Source organism: Kogia breviceps, chromosome 1 (genome assembly GCF_026419965.1).
Source record: "Kogia breviceps isolate mKogBre1 chromosome 1, mKogBre1 haplotype 1, whole genome shotgun sequence".
NCBI lineage: Eukaryota > Metazoa > Chordata > Mammalia > Artiodactyla > Physeteridae > Kogia > Kogia breviceps.
The window spans coordinates 85,255,123-85,273,180 of record NC_081310.1 but is presented as its reverse complement, the minus strand read 5'-3'; the positions used below and the strand labels follow the sequence as shown (position 1 = coordinate 85,273,180).

The window sequence follows — 18,058 nt, the reverse complement described above, 5'->3', positions numbered from 1 at the left end:
TAGCAATAAATCTGGTCAAAGATTTCCGAAAGGCCCAGAAACAGCCTGGGCACCTGACCTCACCTCCCACCTGTGCTCCTGGGCTGGGAGGACCAGCACTAGTGTCCCCCCGACACCTGCAAAGCCTTCTTGCTTGGGAGGAGTTTTTAATCTCACGCTTAACTGACTGTCCCTCCTCCCGCCAAGGGAGCTGTTGGAGAGGAGAGAATAAGGCTCAGTGACTCCCAGGAGGATAACACTCAAAGCCAGCGGGGCTGGTTGTCCAGACCAACCGCCAGCCACAGTCCAGAGACCAGGGACATGAGCATCAAAGGGACAGCGACAGATTCTGTCTGGCTATACAGACTCCTTTCAATCTTCCTTATCACTTGGAGTCAGAGTCCTCCACCCTGGCAACCTCTGCCCCGAGGTTGGCAGGTAAGGGACAGGTGCAAGGGCAGTGTAGCAGCCTGTCACCTAAGGTTTCTTTCTCTTCACTGTCAGAGCCTTCGACTTTGGGTGAGAAAAATGGCTGAATCTCACCATGCAGCCAAGCGAGTGTGGCCAGTTTCCTTAGACCCCTCTGCCTCACTTTCCCCCACTACGGGCCAAATTGAGGAGGCCCCCAGAGCCAGGCACCAGTGAAGAGGACAGAGTTAGGTGGCAGAGAGACCCTGCCCTCAAGGACAAGACATGTAAGACGCATTCACTGCTACGGAACTGGGACAGAGGACACAGGGCACCCCTGAACATCAGCAGAATCCCAGTCCCTAGGGGACCAAGTCCACTGAGGGTACCTCCACGCCCAGAGGGCTTAAAAGAGGTATGAAAAGCCCTAACTACAGTACATCTTTCATACATAATCTTCAGTAATATATTTCCAGCATTTCAAGTATCGTTTTTTTAAAATTTATTTTTATTTGTTTACTTATTTTTGGTTGCATTGGGTCTTCATTGCTGTGCGCGGGCTTTCTCTAGTTGTGGTGAGCGGGGGCTACTCTTCTATGCCATGCACAGGCTCTAGGCATGCGCAGTAGTTGCAGCATGCAGGCTTTAGTAGTTGCAGCACTTGGGCTCAGTAGTTGTGGCGCACGGGCTTAGTTGCTCTGTGGCATGTGGGATCTTCCCGGACCAGGGCTTGAACCCATGTCCCCTGCATTGGCAGGCGGATTCTCAACCACTGCGTCACCAGGGAAGCCCCTCAAGTATCGTTTTTAAATGTACTATATGATATTGAACACATGCAAATATATATATGTAATGTACATGAAAGCTATGAAGCATGAAACACGCCCGAGCTCCTACCAACCAAACCACTAGCACAATCATTGTCTCTGAAGCTCCCTCTGTGTTCTGCATCCCCCAGCCTCCCTGCTTATACAGTGTTACATTTTGGACTTATTGCTCCCTCACTTTTTTTTTTTAATAGATCTTTATTGGAGTATAATTGCTTCACAATACTGTGTTAGTTTCTGTTGTAAATGGGTTCAGTTTCGCTACTCATGGATCACTAAATTTTTCTTAACTTTGTGTGATATTTGAGAATTATGTAAATAGATTACAGTCTTCTGTGACATGTTTTTGTCATTCATTGTTTCCATGATTCATGTAGCTATAGTTATTCATTTTCACTGCTGTGTAATATTCCATTGGACAACTATATCATTCTCTTGCTGAGGGAGGTTTTGGGTCATTTCCAGTGTTTTGCTATATCAAAGAGTGTGCTATTGACTTTCTCGAAGGTAGCTTTTGGCGCATTTGCCCAAGAATTTCCCTGAGTAGAATTGCTGGTCCTGGTGTGTGTGCATGTCACACATGTCCTTTTCCTTCATAATTGACACACAGTCCAAACCTTTTAAGACTTATGTGCACCTGGCAGTGGCTATGGCTTGCCATGTCCAGTCCACATACTGAATTACATCTGTGCCTGAATCAGGTTAGGTCTAGAAGACACACCGACACTTTGAATCAGTATATCGATACTTTCACTTTTCCATTTTCCACTTAATAAAGCAGCTGTAAGTACAAAACCTAACATGGATGTCAAGTTCATGCACAAATTACCAACATTGTAGGAACAAAGATGGAGATACTGTCAGGAATTCCCTGGTGGTCTAGTAGTTAGGACTCTGAGCTTCCAGTGCAGGGAGCATGGGTTCGATCCCTGGTCGGTGAACTAAGATCCCATTAGGACTCTGAGCTTCCAGTGCAGGGAGCACGGGTTCGATCTCTTCTGGTCAGTGAACTAAGATCCTGCAAGCCGCATGGCGAGGCCAAAAAAAAAAAAAAAAAAAAAAGATGGAGACGCTGTCAGAGTAGGACAGTCTTCTGGCGGGTAGCCCCACTGTGCAGTGCTACAACATCCCTCCATCAGCTGATGAGCAGAAGTCGGCATTCACAAGGCACCAATACACAATAGATTCTCAGGGTTGCCTGAAAGTCCAAGTAGGGGTCAAAGACCATGGCAGGCTCATCCATTCCTCGGCACTTTCCACATGGCACCATCCTTAACTATATATAGGTCCCCCTCCCCAATCATGACTATGAGGCTGTGAACTCCTACTATCACTCCTCAGAGAACTCAGTAGGTGCTTAATTAATGTTTAATGTAGGGTGCCTAAGAGGTACCCACAAGGTCAGGGTCTCCACAGTGCACTCTCCCAGGAGCCCGTCACACAGGACACAGCAGTCTACGTGGTGCCCCTCATGTTGTGCAGTGGGCAAGCCCTACACTAGAGACCAGAAGAGCCAGCTTGTCACAGCCAGGAGATGCTGAGGAAAGAAACTATAAGCCTGGAGCCAGAAGGGACTCTCTTTTCTGCTTCTGCCTTTGCCAGTTCCAGGAAATATGTTTCTCTGGTCACTTCCCTTACCCCCAGTTCAGATGGAAGCTCTTGCCGTGGTTAGTGACCAGCTTGAACAATAGCAGGGGCTGTTCTGTTCCTGAATTCACTAACAATGGCCAGAGTATTTGGGCAGCTCAGAGAAATCACAAATAAAAAGACTTTTTTTCTCTTTATTAAAGCAGAGCTTCAGGAACAACATAATGGCCACTTCCTCTGCCAAAGAACTTGAGTAATGGTTTTCTGAATCTTTAAAACTGAGTCACTGTTCTTTTTTAATGGGGAATGATTAATTACAAAACACCCATTGGCAAGTATTGCCTGTCCCTGCCCTTCTTCAGAATACATTTCTTCTAGAACCTGTGAACAATGTTGTGTTAACTGTGCTTATAAAAAGCATTCTATGAAGGATGATCAACAATCAAACACTCAGAGAGGAAAGACCACAAGAAAATACCCTTGCTACAGTCAGAGTGGGCAGTGCTGCCCCTACCCAGCCACCCACCCCTCTGCCTCCTGACCCGAATCTCTGAGTCTGTGCCCGTGACACCCGTGGGGCTTTGTAGGAAGCCCTGGGCATCTCTCTTTTTTTTTTTTTGGCTGCACCTCGCAGCTTACGGGATCTCAGTTCCCCAACCAGGGACTGAACCTGGGCCAAGGCAGTGAAAGCCCAGCATCCTAACCAGTAGGCCACCAGGGAACCCCTGCCCGAGCAACTCTTTGAAAAGGAAGAAGTGATGTTCACAGAATGCCCTCCTGGTACTTCTACCCACCTCTCCAAATGATGGGACTAGAGGCAATTTCTTTCTCTTCCTTTCATCTTTCTGTATTTTTTTCAATTTTCTATAAGTTGTTTGTATTACTCTTATAATGAACACACACGGACACACATACATATGTATATATATATTTAAGACAAAGAAGCTACATAGCCTGGATCTGTCCAAGTTATCACACCTAGGGAGGGAATAGGTGGGGCAGAATGCAGTGGACACCAGGGAATAGGGGTGGGGTGAGAGTGGATTTTTCAGGACAAGCAGCTTCTGACGGCACCTTCCAGGTCATAGTTCACGCCCCACGCTTGCAGCCCTGCCCTCCAACCCTTGCAGCTCTCTATTTTGTCACTTTCGCTGCACGCTACACACTTAGCCCTCAGCCATGCTGGCCTCATCCCCTGGTGGACACAAGGTCACCATCCCTCCCTATCTTCCCTGTTTGTCTGCTCCTTGGACTCTGCCAGGACCCTCCTGAAGGCCTCCCTGATGGGGAAGAGCCAAAGGAAAGAGATACAGTGGGGAACAAGTGAGGAGGGAGCTCCTGAGAGCATCCTGCTCCGCAGAGATGTGCCCCAGCCATTCTCACACTCCCACTCTGGGAGGTGAGGGGACCAGGCGGGGAGGGAGGCCCTGCACACTCTGACATTCAGCACAGCGTGCAGTTTAGCATCTGCCCTTGAGCAATTAATTGCTCAGCCATTTAAGGCCAGCATTGCAAGCCCATGCCTGTCTGCTCCTTAAGATTCAAGAATTTTTTTGTGCACCATCAAGTGCAAGGCCAGAAATCTTAATCCTGGAGAGAGAACTGACAGTTAGTGGTGAACACCTACTATGCACTGACACTCCTCTCCACAAAACCCCATGGAAAACATAAAACTACCTATAACACAGGCCGCCGTAAGATAAATGTCCCTGACATATTTGAGGAGCCAAGAGGAGGGGTAGAACACTCAAAAAGGGAGGGATTCAATGGAAGAGATATTTGGGTTGAGCCTTGAGACATGAGTAGGAGTTTGATAAGTGGAACTACAGGGAATGGCATTGTATAAAGAGGGAACAGCATGGAAAGGCATTGAGAAGTGAGGGCCTGGGGAGGGCAGGTATCTGGTGTCCTCCAAGGGGATCAGAAACCTGACTCTGCAGGCAGAGGTATGTGCAGGCTCAGTGCCCACCCACCTCCAACCCCAGCCTCCAGGACAGGAGCCAACAGTGCTTCCTCCTTCTGTTAATCTTCCAATCACCAGTGCCTGCCCTACCCCCCACACACCCCACACACACCCCCCACCACCCCTCACCCCTTCTTGGCCTCCTAGTGCATCACAAAGCATCCCAGAGGCAGCAGAGAGAAGGAGGCAGCCAAGGACTGTTGAGCCTCCTTTGTTCTTACCAAGGTCAATGTCAGATGCAGGGTGGCAGCACCCTACATCCCAGCTGCCTACGAAAAGGGATTGTGCAGAGGACCAAAGCACCTCACTTGGGACTGAGAGCAGAAAAGTATCCCCTCCTGAAAACAAACCTCCCCAAATCTCCTCCTCAACTGTCAATGAACTCAGTATCTGGTCTGGTCTTGTTTAGTCACTGACAACTAACTGGGTGGGGTTGGACTGACACCAAGATACACTCTTGTCTTGATTTGTCCTTTAACATAAAACACATCTCTAAGGGTGGCAGGCAGCCTGGCATAGGGGAAGCAGCCCTGTGTTATCAGAAGACCCGAGTTCTATTCCTGGTCTTGCCACTGACTTGCAACGAGCCTTGGGCACATCACAGCCCCTGACAGAGCCCCACTCACCTTCTCTATGAGGTGAGGGTTCAGACTACAATCTGAAGCTCCCTGCTGCCCCTGTTCCTGCCGTCATCTAGCATCTTATCACTCTGAATCACTGTCTCACAGAGGGCAGGAAGCATGTCTGTGTCTGTTTATCTCAGACAAGAGCCCAGCTTGAAAGTACAATTAATCTATGGACTTATTATTCTAATAGTCAATGACTTACGGAGAAGGATGATGACCAGGGCAACCCAGTGCCCTCAGGCAGACGCATCTCCTTATCCCTAGAGAGCCCCAGGAGAGGGAAATTCCCATAACCTCCCTCGCCTCTCACTCCTCAAGGGGAAGAGAGTTTAGGTCCTAGTAACCTCTGGCAACCAAACCCACACCTCCCGGCCCAATGCTCACGCAATCCCACTCCCTGGGCCGCTGGGCCCCCCACCATGGCCCACAACTCTCAAGCCTGGGAACTTTGCAGTACAGCCCTGGGAAGTGAGACTCTTCCCCCTTCCAGACCTAAGGTTGGGTGCCAGAAACCCACACAGCTTTCTTGTTTTTCTACTTTTTTCCTTCTTCAAGTAAACTTGCAAATGTCAATAACCAGAGAAAAACACACACACGGAGACACATGTTTCTCAACTCTCTTGCAGCTTGTTGTGGCTCTTGCCAGCAAAAACAAGTTCAGCTTCCTGGACCCGTTTATGTAAGCGGTGAAGCAGCTGCCCAGTGCCACTGCTACACGGGTTTAGCTCACGCCTGCTAATCCCACCACCCCAGTTTCTGAGCAGGGACTGAGCGGGGACAGTCGTCCCGGCTGGCAGCTGGGCCAGCTAGCAGCACAGGACGGCCTCCAGCCTCTGGGGCTGCAGAGACACAGGATCTCAGAAGGGGTCACAGAGGAACCGCAGGGCCCCTGTCAGTGGTAAAGACCCTGATCTGGAAGGAGGGAGCTGCTGAGAAGTCTCCAGGAGAAGAAGAATGTGGGCACCTCATGTTCAGAGGGAAACACGTGCAGAATTTGACACCATGGGGCCTAGAACGAGTCCCCAGTGTGCTCTGTCCCCTCTCCCTGCATCCCCAGCTAAGGACTGAGGCCAATGTCCTGACTTCCCGAGTAATAATAACCATAACACTCGGCACCACCTACAGCATTTAGCAGGTGCCAGGTGCTTATCCTGCAACAACCCTGCTATGCGGGAGGCTGCTCCCCATTTCCGTGGAAGTTCAGAGAAGTTAAGGAACTGGCCCGAATTCACACAGCTAGTGAGAGGAGGAGTCTGCATTGGCTCTGGGTGAGTCTGGCCAAAGCCCCCCTCTCTCCGGGGGGTCCGGGCTCATCCCCGTGTTCCATCCCAGCCCCGCTTCTCTGGGCTGCCCACCACCCTGCATCTCCCCCCTCTCTCCCAATTTCCTCTCCTCCTCCCTGCTCTCCTCAGGCCTTTCCACCCATCACAGAGGCTCAGGGAGGGGAGTCCTGGGGTTGAGGGGTCTGTGTGAAGGGGGAGCGAGCGTTTTCCCACACAGCCCTGCCACACCAACTGGCCCCTCAGGGGCTCTCCCAGGAAACCAGGGGCCAAGTACCCTTGATCTTTCTCCTTCTACCCTACAGCAGCAGCACTCCTATGATGAGTTATAGTTTAAAAGCACCCCCCTCCCCCATCGGACTCCCAACCTCACGCACTCACCAGATCATCCACTCACTTCCCTAAAATCCCCAGAACGCCCTCCCCTGAAATTCAGGGCTGGGCCTCTGTGGCCCCTGCCACCTTCTCTAACTCAGCTCCCAGCCCCACCTCTTCCACAGCCCGCTCCTCAGGTTGCTGACTCCTGCCCTCCTCTCTGTCTAATGTGTTTGTACTTCTGTACCTGCTCGTATTTGTCTTGTATTTGGTGGAGTCAGTATTTATCTTGGCATGGCTTTCCCCTCCATCTGCACCAGGGACTGTACACTTACTGCTTGGACAGAGGGTCTGGGAGGCTCCTTTGGACCATAAAAAGGTAATGCTGGCTGCTGACTCAAGACCAGCGCGTGTGACCAACTCCTCACAAGAAAAACATTCAATCCTCCCCTGGCAGCATCACAGATAATCAGCTGGCCCTGGGCCCAGAAGGTCTGGCCTGGGTCACCTCTCAGAGATTATAAACTAATTAGAGGAAAAGATATCAAAGGAGGGCAAACAATTCAATTCCCCCACCCCCACCAAACCCCAAGAAGCAGATTGAGAAATAAAAAGAGTAAAGGCAAGACTAAGCAGGCCAGGAAGAAGGGCACATGGCCACAGGTGGACACAGACGGGACTTGGGTCCAGAAAGGTGCTAAGCTGGGGCTACAGCCACAGACTGGGTGCTGATCTAAGAGTTGCTCTTCTAGGGCTATAAAAGCCCTTAAAGATGATTCAGTCAACCTGCCCTTTTTTGTGTGTGTGTGGTACACAGGCCTCTCACTGTTGTGGCCTCTCCCGTTGCGGAACACAGGCTCCAGACGCACAGGCTCAGTGACCATTGCTCATGGGCCCAGCCGTTCCACAGCATGTGGGATCTTCCCGGACCAGGGCACGAACCTGTGTCCCCTGCATCGGCAGGCGGGCTCTCAACCACTGCGCCACCAGGGAAGCCCCAACCTGTCCATTTTTATAGATGAGGAGAACCAGGGCCCAGAAGTCACACAGCCAGTGTGTGGTGTAGCCAGGACTGGAACCCTGAACCTTGGGACTCTGGGTCATGCTTGCCCCACAGCCCACTGCCTTCCCAGGAGCACAGCACAAAGGGTCCTGTCTTCCTGTCTCTGAACTTGGTCTTGGAGTCTAACCAGGACCCTGACCCACATCAGGGTCTTTTATGTGTTTGTGGAAACAAAGGGGGGCAGGGGGCAGCACACACCTGATATCTGTTCCCCCTTCCCCATCCCAAACCATATCTACCCCCACCACCTGCCCCAGCTTCCACTCCTCCACCCCTTTAGATATGAGGAAGCAAAGCTAAAGATTTGAGAAGTCACAAAGTGGAGGTGTGGTAGGGAGTGACTAGAAGTGACACAGGAGAGCCTGCTGGGGCTAGTCATGTAGCTGAGTGGTGGTTACACGGCTATGCTCAGTTTGTGAAAATTCATCGGGCTGTTAAATTTATGCTGAGCGCACTCTCCCATATGTATGTTACACTGCCATACACATTTTATAAAGCCCCTAAGTCCTCCTGCCTGGATTCAAGCCTACATTCTTCTCCTTACTCCTATGTACCATGAGCAGACACACACACACACACGTACGCACACACTGGTCTAGCTTCATGTCACCATGAAGAAAGCAGCTCAGAATGGAAGAGCAGGCATATCTACCCTCAGTGAAACTGTGAAACCTAGTTTCCAGCTTTCCTGCCCCCAGCCTGTTCCCCTCATAAATAAGCCACGCCAGGCCTACCATGTTTTGAGCTAGGGAGACTCAGCATTATAACTATGTCAGTGCTCCCTAAGTTATCTCTAAATTTTACTTGATCCTAATAAAAATACCAACAGGACTTTTTTTTCTTGGAAGTAGGCAAGCTGATTCTAAAGTTCAAACAGAAAAGTAAACAAGCAAGGATAGCCAGGAAAATTATGAAAAAGCAGAGAACTGAGAGGAGGATTAGCCCTACCAAACTCTAAAGCATATTATAAAGCTATAGTTATTAAAACAGTGTGGTACTGACACATGAGTAGACAGACAAAACTATGGAGGAGACTAGAAAGTTCAGAAATAATAGTAACCAAAAATAGCTTTGTCTTCACTATTGAACTGTACCCTTTAAAATGGATAAGATGATTGACTTCTCTGGTGGCACAGTGGTTAAGAATCTGCCTGCCAATGCAGGGGACACGGGTTCAAGCCCTGGTCCAGGAAGATCCCACATGCCATGGGGCAACCAAGCCTGTGTGCTACAACTACTGACCCTGCGCTCCAGAGCCCATGAGCCAAAACTACTGAGCCCGTGTGCCACAGCTACTGAAGCCTGTGCACCTAGAGCCCGTGCTCTGAAACAAGAGAAGCCAGCACAGTGAGAAGCCCACACACCACCACAAAGAGTAGCCCCCGCTCTCCACAACTAGAGAAAGCCCATGCACAGCAAGGAAGATCCAATGCAGCCATAAATAAATAAATTAAATTAATAAATTAAATAAATAAATAAAATTTATTTTAATAAAATGGCTAAGATGATAAATGTTATGTTTTTATATCTTACTATAATTATTTTAAAATAGCTTAGGTTGAGTGTTGGCTATATAGAGGTGCTATTCTAAGCTTGCACATGGATGACCTAACTTGATCTTCCCAACAGCTTATCTTACAGAAGAGGAGGCTGGTTACATAGCTAATTAGGGGTAAGCCTAGATTCAAACCCAAGCAATTAGGCCTCAGAATTCGTGCTTTTTAACTACTCAATCTGCCGACAAGCAGTATAAACCCAAGTATATACAGTAATTTGGTAGATTTTAAAGGTGGTTTTTAAAATCAGTGGTGGAAAGATGGATTATTCAATAAACTATAAAAAAGGGCATCAGGTGATAACTGGGGGAAGAAAAGTTAGAGCCATACCTCAGTCCATGATAAATTCAAAATGGATCAAACATTTAAATACAAAAAATTCTTAAAGACACCGGAAAAAAAATCTTATTTTTACTCCCTTCCAAAAAGAATCTTTTAAGACAATCTTGGCATAGGGAAGATCTTATTAAGTATGATACAAAACCTACAAGTCATAAAAGAAACTGATAAACCCAACTACAATTTTTTTTAATACACAAAAACCAACCCTCACCCAAAAAAGTCAAAAGACAAATGACAAACTAGAGAAGAATCTTCACAACTCATATCGTAGAGGACTAAATGCTTTAATATATTAAGAGGAAAAAAACCCACAACACAGTTTTTTCAAATGAGCAATGAATATGAACAGGCACTTCATACAAACAGGTTATGCAAATGTCTCTTAAACATGGGAAAACCTGTACATTCACACTCAGATAAGATAAATGCAAATTAATTCCACACAGATGCCATCTCTGTGTAGATAACAGTTTAATAACACATTTTCATCAGGGGTGTGGGGACACAGGCATTCCCTCATTGCTGCGGGAAGCAATTGGTGCAACTTCCACTCTCACTCAAAAGTACAAATGCACATGGCCTTCGACCTACAGGTTCACCTTCAAGAAATTTATCCTGCGGATGTTCTTGCACTCAGGCAACATGATGGATATGCAAAGTTACCCCCCAAAGCACTGTCTGTAATGGCAAGACAGGAAACAAGCCCAAAGCCAATGTCCATCAAAAGGAGACTGTGTAGGGACTTCCCTTGTGGTCCAGTGGCTAAGACTCCGCACTTCCAATGCAGGAGGCCCGGCCTTGAGCCCTGGTCAGGGAACTAGATCCCACATGCTGCAACTAAAGATCCTGCACGTGCCAAGGAAGATGTCGCGTGCCACAACTAAGACCCCACACAGCCAAATAAATAAAGATTTAAATATTTTTTTTAAAAAAACTACGTTAAAAACTTAGCACTAGGGCTTCCCTGGTGGCGCAGTGGTTGAGAATCCACCTGCCGATGCAGGGGACACGGGTTCGTGCCCCGGTCCGGGAGGATCCCACATGCCGCGGAGCGGGTGGGCCCGTGAGCCATGGCCGCTGAGCCTGCGCGTCCGGAGCCTGTGCTTCGCAACGGGAGAGGCCACGGCAGTGAGAGGCCCGCATATCACAAAAAAAAAAAAAAAAAAACTTAGCACTATTTTCAGGACATACCTAATCTCTCAAAAAATGTGAACAATTGTAATTATTATTCCCACTGCACTAGTGGGTCTTTCCCCTTTTCTGTGAGAAAGTCTTCATACTATAGCCTCCCCTTCTCCCATCAAAATGGGGTCTTCAGATCAATAGCAGCTATCAAGCACCTGCTTTTGTTTGTTTCAGCCTCAAGACGTGTTGCTCTGCCTGGGCTTGGAGTGACTTGGCCCAAGGTCTGCTGGCTTGTTAAGTGGGCAGTCAAGAGACAGGCCTGGACTGTCTGACCCCTGAGCTGTTTTCTCTCTCTGCTGTCCCAGCTGCCTTGCTAAGAGACAGAGAAAGATCATTTACAGTGACATGTGGTTGCAAAACATTCCCCTGACCCAAAGTGACATGAATGGATATGGGGGAGGAGGGGGTTACAGTGCAATGGCTTAAACATACACTGTGGCCTTAACTATTCTTCTTAAGAGAAGTACTGAAGAAGGACACTTGCTGGGGCAAAAGTGGGGCTGTCTTTGCCACACCAGTGCATATGGGGTTGGTGAGTCTGAGGAACCTGAGAACAGAGACGATATCTTTGAAGTCACCATGCTTTGGGAAGGGTGGGAGTTGTGGGTGACACACGTGATACAGTGGAAAGAGCAAGGTTCAGAGCAAGGTCAGTCACTTCCTTGCTGTGAGATCTTGAGCAAGTTACTTAACCTCTCTGAGTCTCGGTTTCCTTTCACCTACTCAAGGACACTGCTTCAGCAATTCTCACCTCTCTGTCAATTTTTAGTCTCTACTAGATCATTTCCATCAGCAAGCAAACAGGCTGAGATTTCAGTCATTTAAAAAACAATTCTTTTCATAATCCCACTTCTCCAGCCAACGAACACTCCATTTCTTTTCTCCCCTTTACGGCTAAAATCCTCCAAAGAGTAGCCTCTACCAGCCGGCTCCAGTTTCCCTCCTCCTGCTCTCCCTGCAAACTACTCCTGTCAGCCTTAGGCCTTCACCATTTCGCCGAAACTCCTCACATCAAGTCAAGGTCACCAGTGGCCTGCGTGTAGCTAAGTCCACTGGTTAGGTTGTGCTCTTGCCTCTCAGTAGCGTTTGACACCACTGACTGCTTCTGCCTCTTGACGTACTGTCCTCACTGGATTTTCTGGACAACTCTCCTGGTTCTCCTCCTGCTTCATTGGTCTCACCTTCTCAGTCTCCTCCTCCTTTTCCAGCCTGAGAAGGTTGGAGTGTCTCAGGGCTCAGCCCGGGGCCTCGTCTCTTCTCCATCTACACTTTCACCCTCAGTGATCTCAGCCACTCTCAAGGCTTGAAATAATATCTGCCATCAGTCGACTCCCAAATTCATACCTCAACTCAGTCCTCATTCCCAAGCTCTGGATTGCCGTACCCAGCTCGTCAGCATCTTCTCGCCTTGTCCAATAGAAAGCTCAGTTTCAACGTGTCTGAACTGACCTCCTGATCTCCCCCCAACAAGACCTGCTGTCCTACAGTCTACCGCATCGATGCAATGCCCTCAGACTCCTCTCACACACGGCTGCTGTGAAGAGTAAATGAGGTTACAGATGCAAAGAGCCCAGCACAGTTCTGTGTACGGTCGTCACTCAATATGGTAATGGTTGTTGTAACCATCACGTGGAGAGAGAAAACCAGAGGATGCTTTTCGGGGAAGGAAGTTGGGAGGTGGAGGGAAACTGAGGTACCCAGGTGCTGGGAGACAGCCTGGACGCGGGGCCTCAGGGGGCACACTGCTAAGAGCAGAGCCAGGGGGCAGAGCCGGCGGGGGCAGGTAGGAGTGAGGTGCAGCTAGAAGTCAGGCCAAACCCAGGACCGTGCCAGAAAAGCCCCTGACTATGCCAGAGACTTTGGACCTTTTTGAATCTCAAGGGCAGAAGAGGGTAAAGCACACAGATGACCCAAAAGAAACTCCCCAGGGCTTCACCAAACAGAGTCTAAGAGTTAAAAGCCTCTTTTTTGCCATCTTCCTCTTGCCACTCCAGCCCTCAAGGATTCTCTTCCAAAGACTGATACCTCAATGACAGTTAACAACAGGACATTTAGCATTTCCCTGTCCAGCTGGAGTCTAAGGGGCCCAATGGCTGAGGCCTGGTCTCCCCAGAGACAACCCCAAGCTTCACCAGGGCAGAGGGCACCCATGTGTCCCCACAGAGCCCTCTGCTCCAGAACCCAACAGGCCCTCAGGTAGGACCAGATTGTTAAAGAGGAGGCAGGAATTTTCCTGTGCAAGATGGGAGTATAAGGAACCCCTAAATATTTTTATATTTCTACAGGCCTTCATGCAAGCATCATCTTCTTGGTGAGAACTTCCCTGGCCTCGAAAAGATCAACTCTACGTCCTCCTCAACGTGTACGCAGTTCCTATCTCCCTCCCTTGCTTTATTTTTCCTCCTTAGCACTAGTCACTATCATACTATATATTTAATTTACATCCCCAGTAGAATTAAGCCCCAGTGAGCCAGGGATTTCTGGCTATTTGGCTCACTGCTGTATCCTCAGCTCTTAAGAATAGTGCTTGGAACATCGGAGGAGCTCAAAATATTTTTTTCAAATGAGTAAGTTATTAGCTACACGCATTTAAGCATTTGCTCTGTGCTAGAGACCTCACTATACACTCTGTAGTACCTTACTTAGGGCATTTCATCGTCATAACAACTCTGCAAGGTAGTATATGAATTATTTCTATTTTCCAGATGAGAACAGTGAGTCTCTGAGAAGTAAAATCCCTCACCCAAGCTCACGTTATTTCTCCATGGCAGGGCCAGGCAGAGATCTGTCTGGCTCCAAAACCTTAAACATTACCTGTGCAGGATGAGCTGTGGTCAGGTGGAGAGAAGGTCCAGAGAGGGATAAAGGAAGAAGCAACAGAAAACCAGTTTCTGGAAGAAACTGTTCAGCACTCGAGACCAGCGCTGTCCAGTAAACCTTTCTGCAATGATCGTGAAATGCTCTATACCTGCACTGTTGAATACGGTAGCCAAGTGTGACTAGTGCAACTAAGGCACTACATTTTAAACTTGATTTCATTTTAATTAATTTAAACTCAAATAGCCATACTTAGTAAATGGCTACCGTATTTGAGAGAACAGCTCTAGACCTTTAAGACTGACCTGGAAAAGCCCAGATTTGGAGATGGGCACGCTCTGGCTCACGGGTGGGCCGGTGGCACGCAGGCCTGCTGGGACGGGAGAAGCGGAGGGGAATTGACAGCAGTGAGCACTGGGGTGGCTTTGTGTCATCCTTACAAACACCCTGTAAGGGGAGGATTTGTTAACCCAGTCCGCAGGGGGAGACGCGGAGGGTCAGAGATGAGATATGCAGTGAGGGTACACGTGGCTGCTGTCGCAGGGTCTTGGTCCACCCCACCTCCTCCGACACCTTGTCCTTGGGTAGCTGGTACCCAGCGGGACAGGTCAAAGGGTTTCTCAGTCCCTCTTAGGGATTTAACCTTGACCATTTTCAAGCTCCTTTTAGGGTAGACTCAGGGTGGCTGATCCCAGGGCTTCACAAGACTCAACAAATGTTTGCTGCAATGAGTAAACAAGAGGCAGAGCCAAAGTGGGGAGAGATTTCTGGCAACTAGAAGCCCGATGGGGGAGGGCCTTCCTTCAGTTCCTCAGTCACACCAGTTAGCCAGTCATCCTCAAACTTGCGAATCACAAGGGTGTTTGTTGAAAAGGACATTTCCTGAGCCTCACTTCCAGATATTTCTCTTCATTAAATCTGGGGTGGGGGCCAAGAATCAGCATTTTTGTCAAGCACCCAACCCCCACCCCATGTGCATGTGGCACACCTGCTCACACACACACCAATTCTGATTCAAACAGACCCAGAACTACCCTTTTGAGAAATACTGATTTAGGGTGAGACTAGGAATGCAGATAGACATTGGGGGCAGAAAGGCGTGGCCCTAAAGGGAAGTTCAGAGGCTGAGACAGGACTCTGAGAGATTTAAAGGTGTACGTGTTTGTTTTGCACACCGTCTTGCGTTGCAGAACATGGAAGGAACCTGAGTCACCGATGTCCAGGCCTTTCACTCCCGACACCTACGTACCAGCTAATACAGGCCCCTAGAAGGCGATTTACCTGAGCAGCCCTGCCAGCTCTCGGACGTGTGGGCAGCAGCTGATCCCAAGGAAAGCGGGCCCACAGCCCGGACAGCCAGCGGATTTCCCCTCTAAACTAACTCCAGCCTCTGCTACCCCTCTTGGCCCCTTACTTCTCCAAAGCAAGGCATCTCACAGTCATTTGCTCCATGCTTCCTGTACAATGTCTTTATTTTTGCTCTCAAGTTTGTGGGCTGAGTCTCTGTGGGTGTGGGAGGGGAGCGGGGTATTTTCTACTTCTCTGCATTTTCCTTCTGAACTGGGAGGTCTTTCACTTCCTCCCCAAACTCTCAGTTCTGCCTTTCACAGCCTGTCCACGCCTTGAGACCACTTGGCCCGTCCCACCTGAGCACCAGGAAAATGGAGAACTGGCTGCAACCGGATGCCCTCGCAGTACCTTGCAGCCACTTAGGAGCAAAAGAAAGCAGCAGCTACAGCAGTAACCTCCCTGGGGCAGGTGCCCTGGGGTGTGGTGTGAGTAGCAACACAGGCAGGCAGAGAAGCCTTGCGCCCTCCTGGGCGACCCAGGCCTCAGCCCTGCCTGCCTCCCTCTGATAGAACAGTGGGCAAACCCAGGCTTTCCCTTCCCTTGGCCTCTTCTGCCCAGCACTCAGCCAGCCAGGTGTGACTCTCATCTTGGCCCCCAAACACCCCCAGCTCTGCCTGCTGGGCTAGTTCTACATTTGGGAGTCTTGGGGCTCTACCACCCCCAAGCACAGGGCCATGGAGGGGTGGGCCTCCACCAACTAGGCCTGACAACTTCCCATCCCCACCTCTCTGAACCTCAGCCTCCTCTTTGGAACAAAGTATTATTTAGATCCAGTGGAGAATTAGAAAACGTGTGTAAAGCCTAGGAGGCCTCAATCAACAATGGCTGTTACTGGCAGGGGTTATAAATGTGTGCTGAGAAAAAGAATCCCTTTACTTTCCTCTTCCAAGCACGGGGAACACAACCATTCCGAAGGCAAAGGGACCTGCAGGCACACCAGCCCCTGGCTCTCTCCAGCACGGAGGGGTCAGGCTGAGGGTGTTCACCCAAGGTAGGAGAGCAGTGCGGTCTCGCAGTGAAAGCCAGAGCCACCGTCTGTCTCCTCAGCCATCTGTTCCCAGAAGCCTGCCGGCTGCCCCCCTGGTTTTCCGCTGTGATCGCAAAGAAGCCCTCAGACCCTAAAATAAACCTCTGGAGAAGCAGTTGCCCAGCTCCTCTAGAGGAGAGCCTAGACGCGCAATTGGGCATGCCGCCAGAGCCCAGAGAAAGGACTGGCGGCCAGAGGCAGATTACAGTCCACAGGAGCAACAAGTGCCCCGTTGCCCTCTGCCTCACCTCTCCTTCTCTCGTCTGGAAGTGGAGTCCAGTGTGTGCCAGCCTCAAGACGTCCCCGTCCCTGGCCAACCTCCCCACTTGGCTTAAATTCCCAGGGCTGAGGCACACGGCTTGCTAGAGCTGGTGTCTGCCTAAGGAAGTGCGTGCGGGCAGCGGGCAGCGGGAGGGTCCGTGACTCAGCGCCCGTGATGTCACTCCCTTCACAGTCAAGGCACTGTCATCCACACATAAACCCCGGGCGGCTGAGGGGAGAGCCAGGCGGGATGCCTTCCCCAAAGCGGAGGGGCAAAGGGGGCGCTGGTACAAAGGACGCCCCGGGCAGGAACTCCACGCCGCGAGGGCATCTCCTTTTAAAGTAACCCAGGCCGCAGCTGTGTAAGGACTCCTGGGGGCACTGGGAAGGAGACAAGAGAATCAGGTTTCTGAGAACACAGCAAGTCCTGTACGCAGACTGCAGGGAGCACCCGACCGCAGGGCAGTCACGGGGAAAGCGCTCCCGGCCAAAGGCGCAGGACGCAGCAGGGGGCGCGCGAGCGAGCGAGCGCCCGCCACCGAACAGCTGGGTCAGCCCGGTGCCTCACCTCGTGCCGCGGGAACCCAAGCTAGCCCAGGACAAGGGGAGCCGTCACCGCTCCGGCCTCCCTCCGCCGCCCCGCGTCTGCGGCGCCCACAGCGGTTCCCTCACCCGCCAGCTGCTCTAGCCCTCCAGATGCGCCCGAGGCCCTTACCCAGCGCGGGGCAGCCCCCGGGGGCCAGCGCCGTCCCGGGCGTCGCAAGCAGGGCGGTCAGCAGCGCGCAGCGGACGGCCAGCATGCTTCCTCCTCGGCTAATGCCCCATGGTCCCAGAGAGGCGGGCGGGCGGACGGACGCGCGGGTCGGGAGCGGGCGGCCGGGGCGGGGCGGGGCGGCGGGCGGGCTTAAGCCCCGAGGGCAGCCCCCATCCCCTGGGGGCCCGCGATCCGCACGCACGGCGAGTCCCCGAGCCCCGCGCAGCTCTCGGCTCGGCTCCCTCTGGCCAGGCTCCGTGTCAGTGCGACTTCCCACTTACACATGACTCAGAGCGGCGGACGGTCCTGGCAGCGCAAGAAAACATTTGAGGAACTCGCACTGGAGCTGTCTCTCGGCCGTCCCAGGGTGCTGTTACGAAAGCCGAAGAGGATGGCGCAACAGCCCCGCGCACCGGCCGAGCAGAGTGGTGGCTTCCTGCCGCAGCGCCGCACCTGAGCCGCGAGGGCAGGATCCCCGAACCCGGCGGAGGCGAGCTCAGTCAGGGGCCCTCCCCCCGACTTCTGTTGATCAGAGCAGGGGAATTAAACACCACTGGCCCGGTTTTGATTTTTGGTTTCGTGACCAGGATTACTCTGTGAAAGGAGCACCTGGAGAGCCCTGGAGGAGGCAATGTGCCTTTTATCGTTACAGTAAAGAGGTGCTTGGCAGCCCTTTCTGACCCTTGGAATCACCTGGGAGCCCTGAAAACCATCGATG

The 18,058-nt window shown here is 50.8% G+C and overlaps 1 protein-coding gene across 1 annotated transcript in view; it reads right to left on the bottom strand.

Moving 5' to 3' along the window:
• IL6R (interleukin 6 receptor) overlaps positions 1-17,683 on the bottom strand; it is a 50,465-nt gene extending 32,782 nt beyond the window's left edge. Inside the window, exon 1 of the mRNA XM_059038658.2 lies at positions 17,302-17,683. Coding sequence (XP_058894641.1) covers positions 17,302-17,386 — 85 coding nt within the window. The 5' untranslated portion in view covers positions 17,387-17,683. The remainder of the gene's footprint in view (positions 1-17,301) is intronic.
• Between the last annotated feature and the right edge of the window lie 375 nt (positions 17,684-18,058).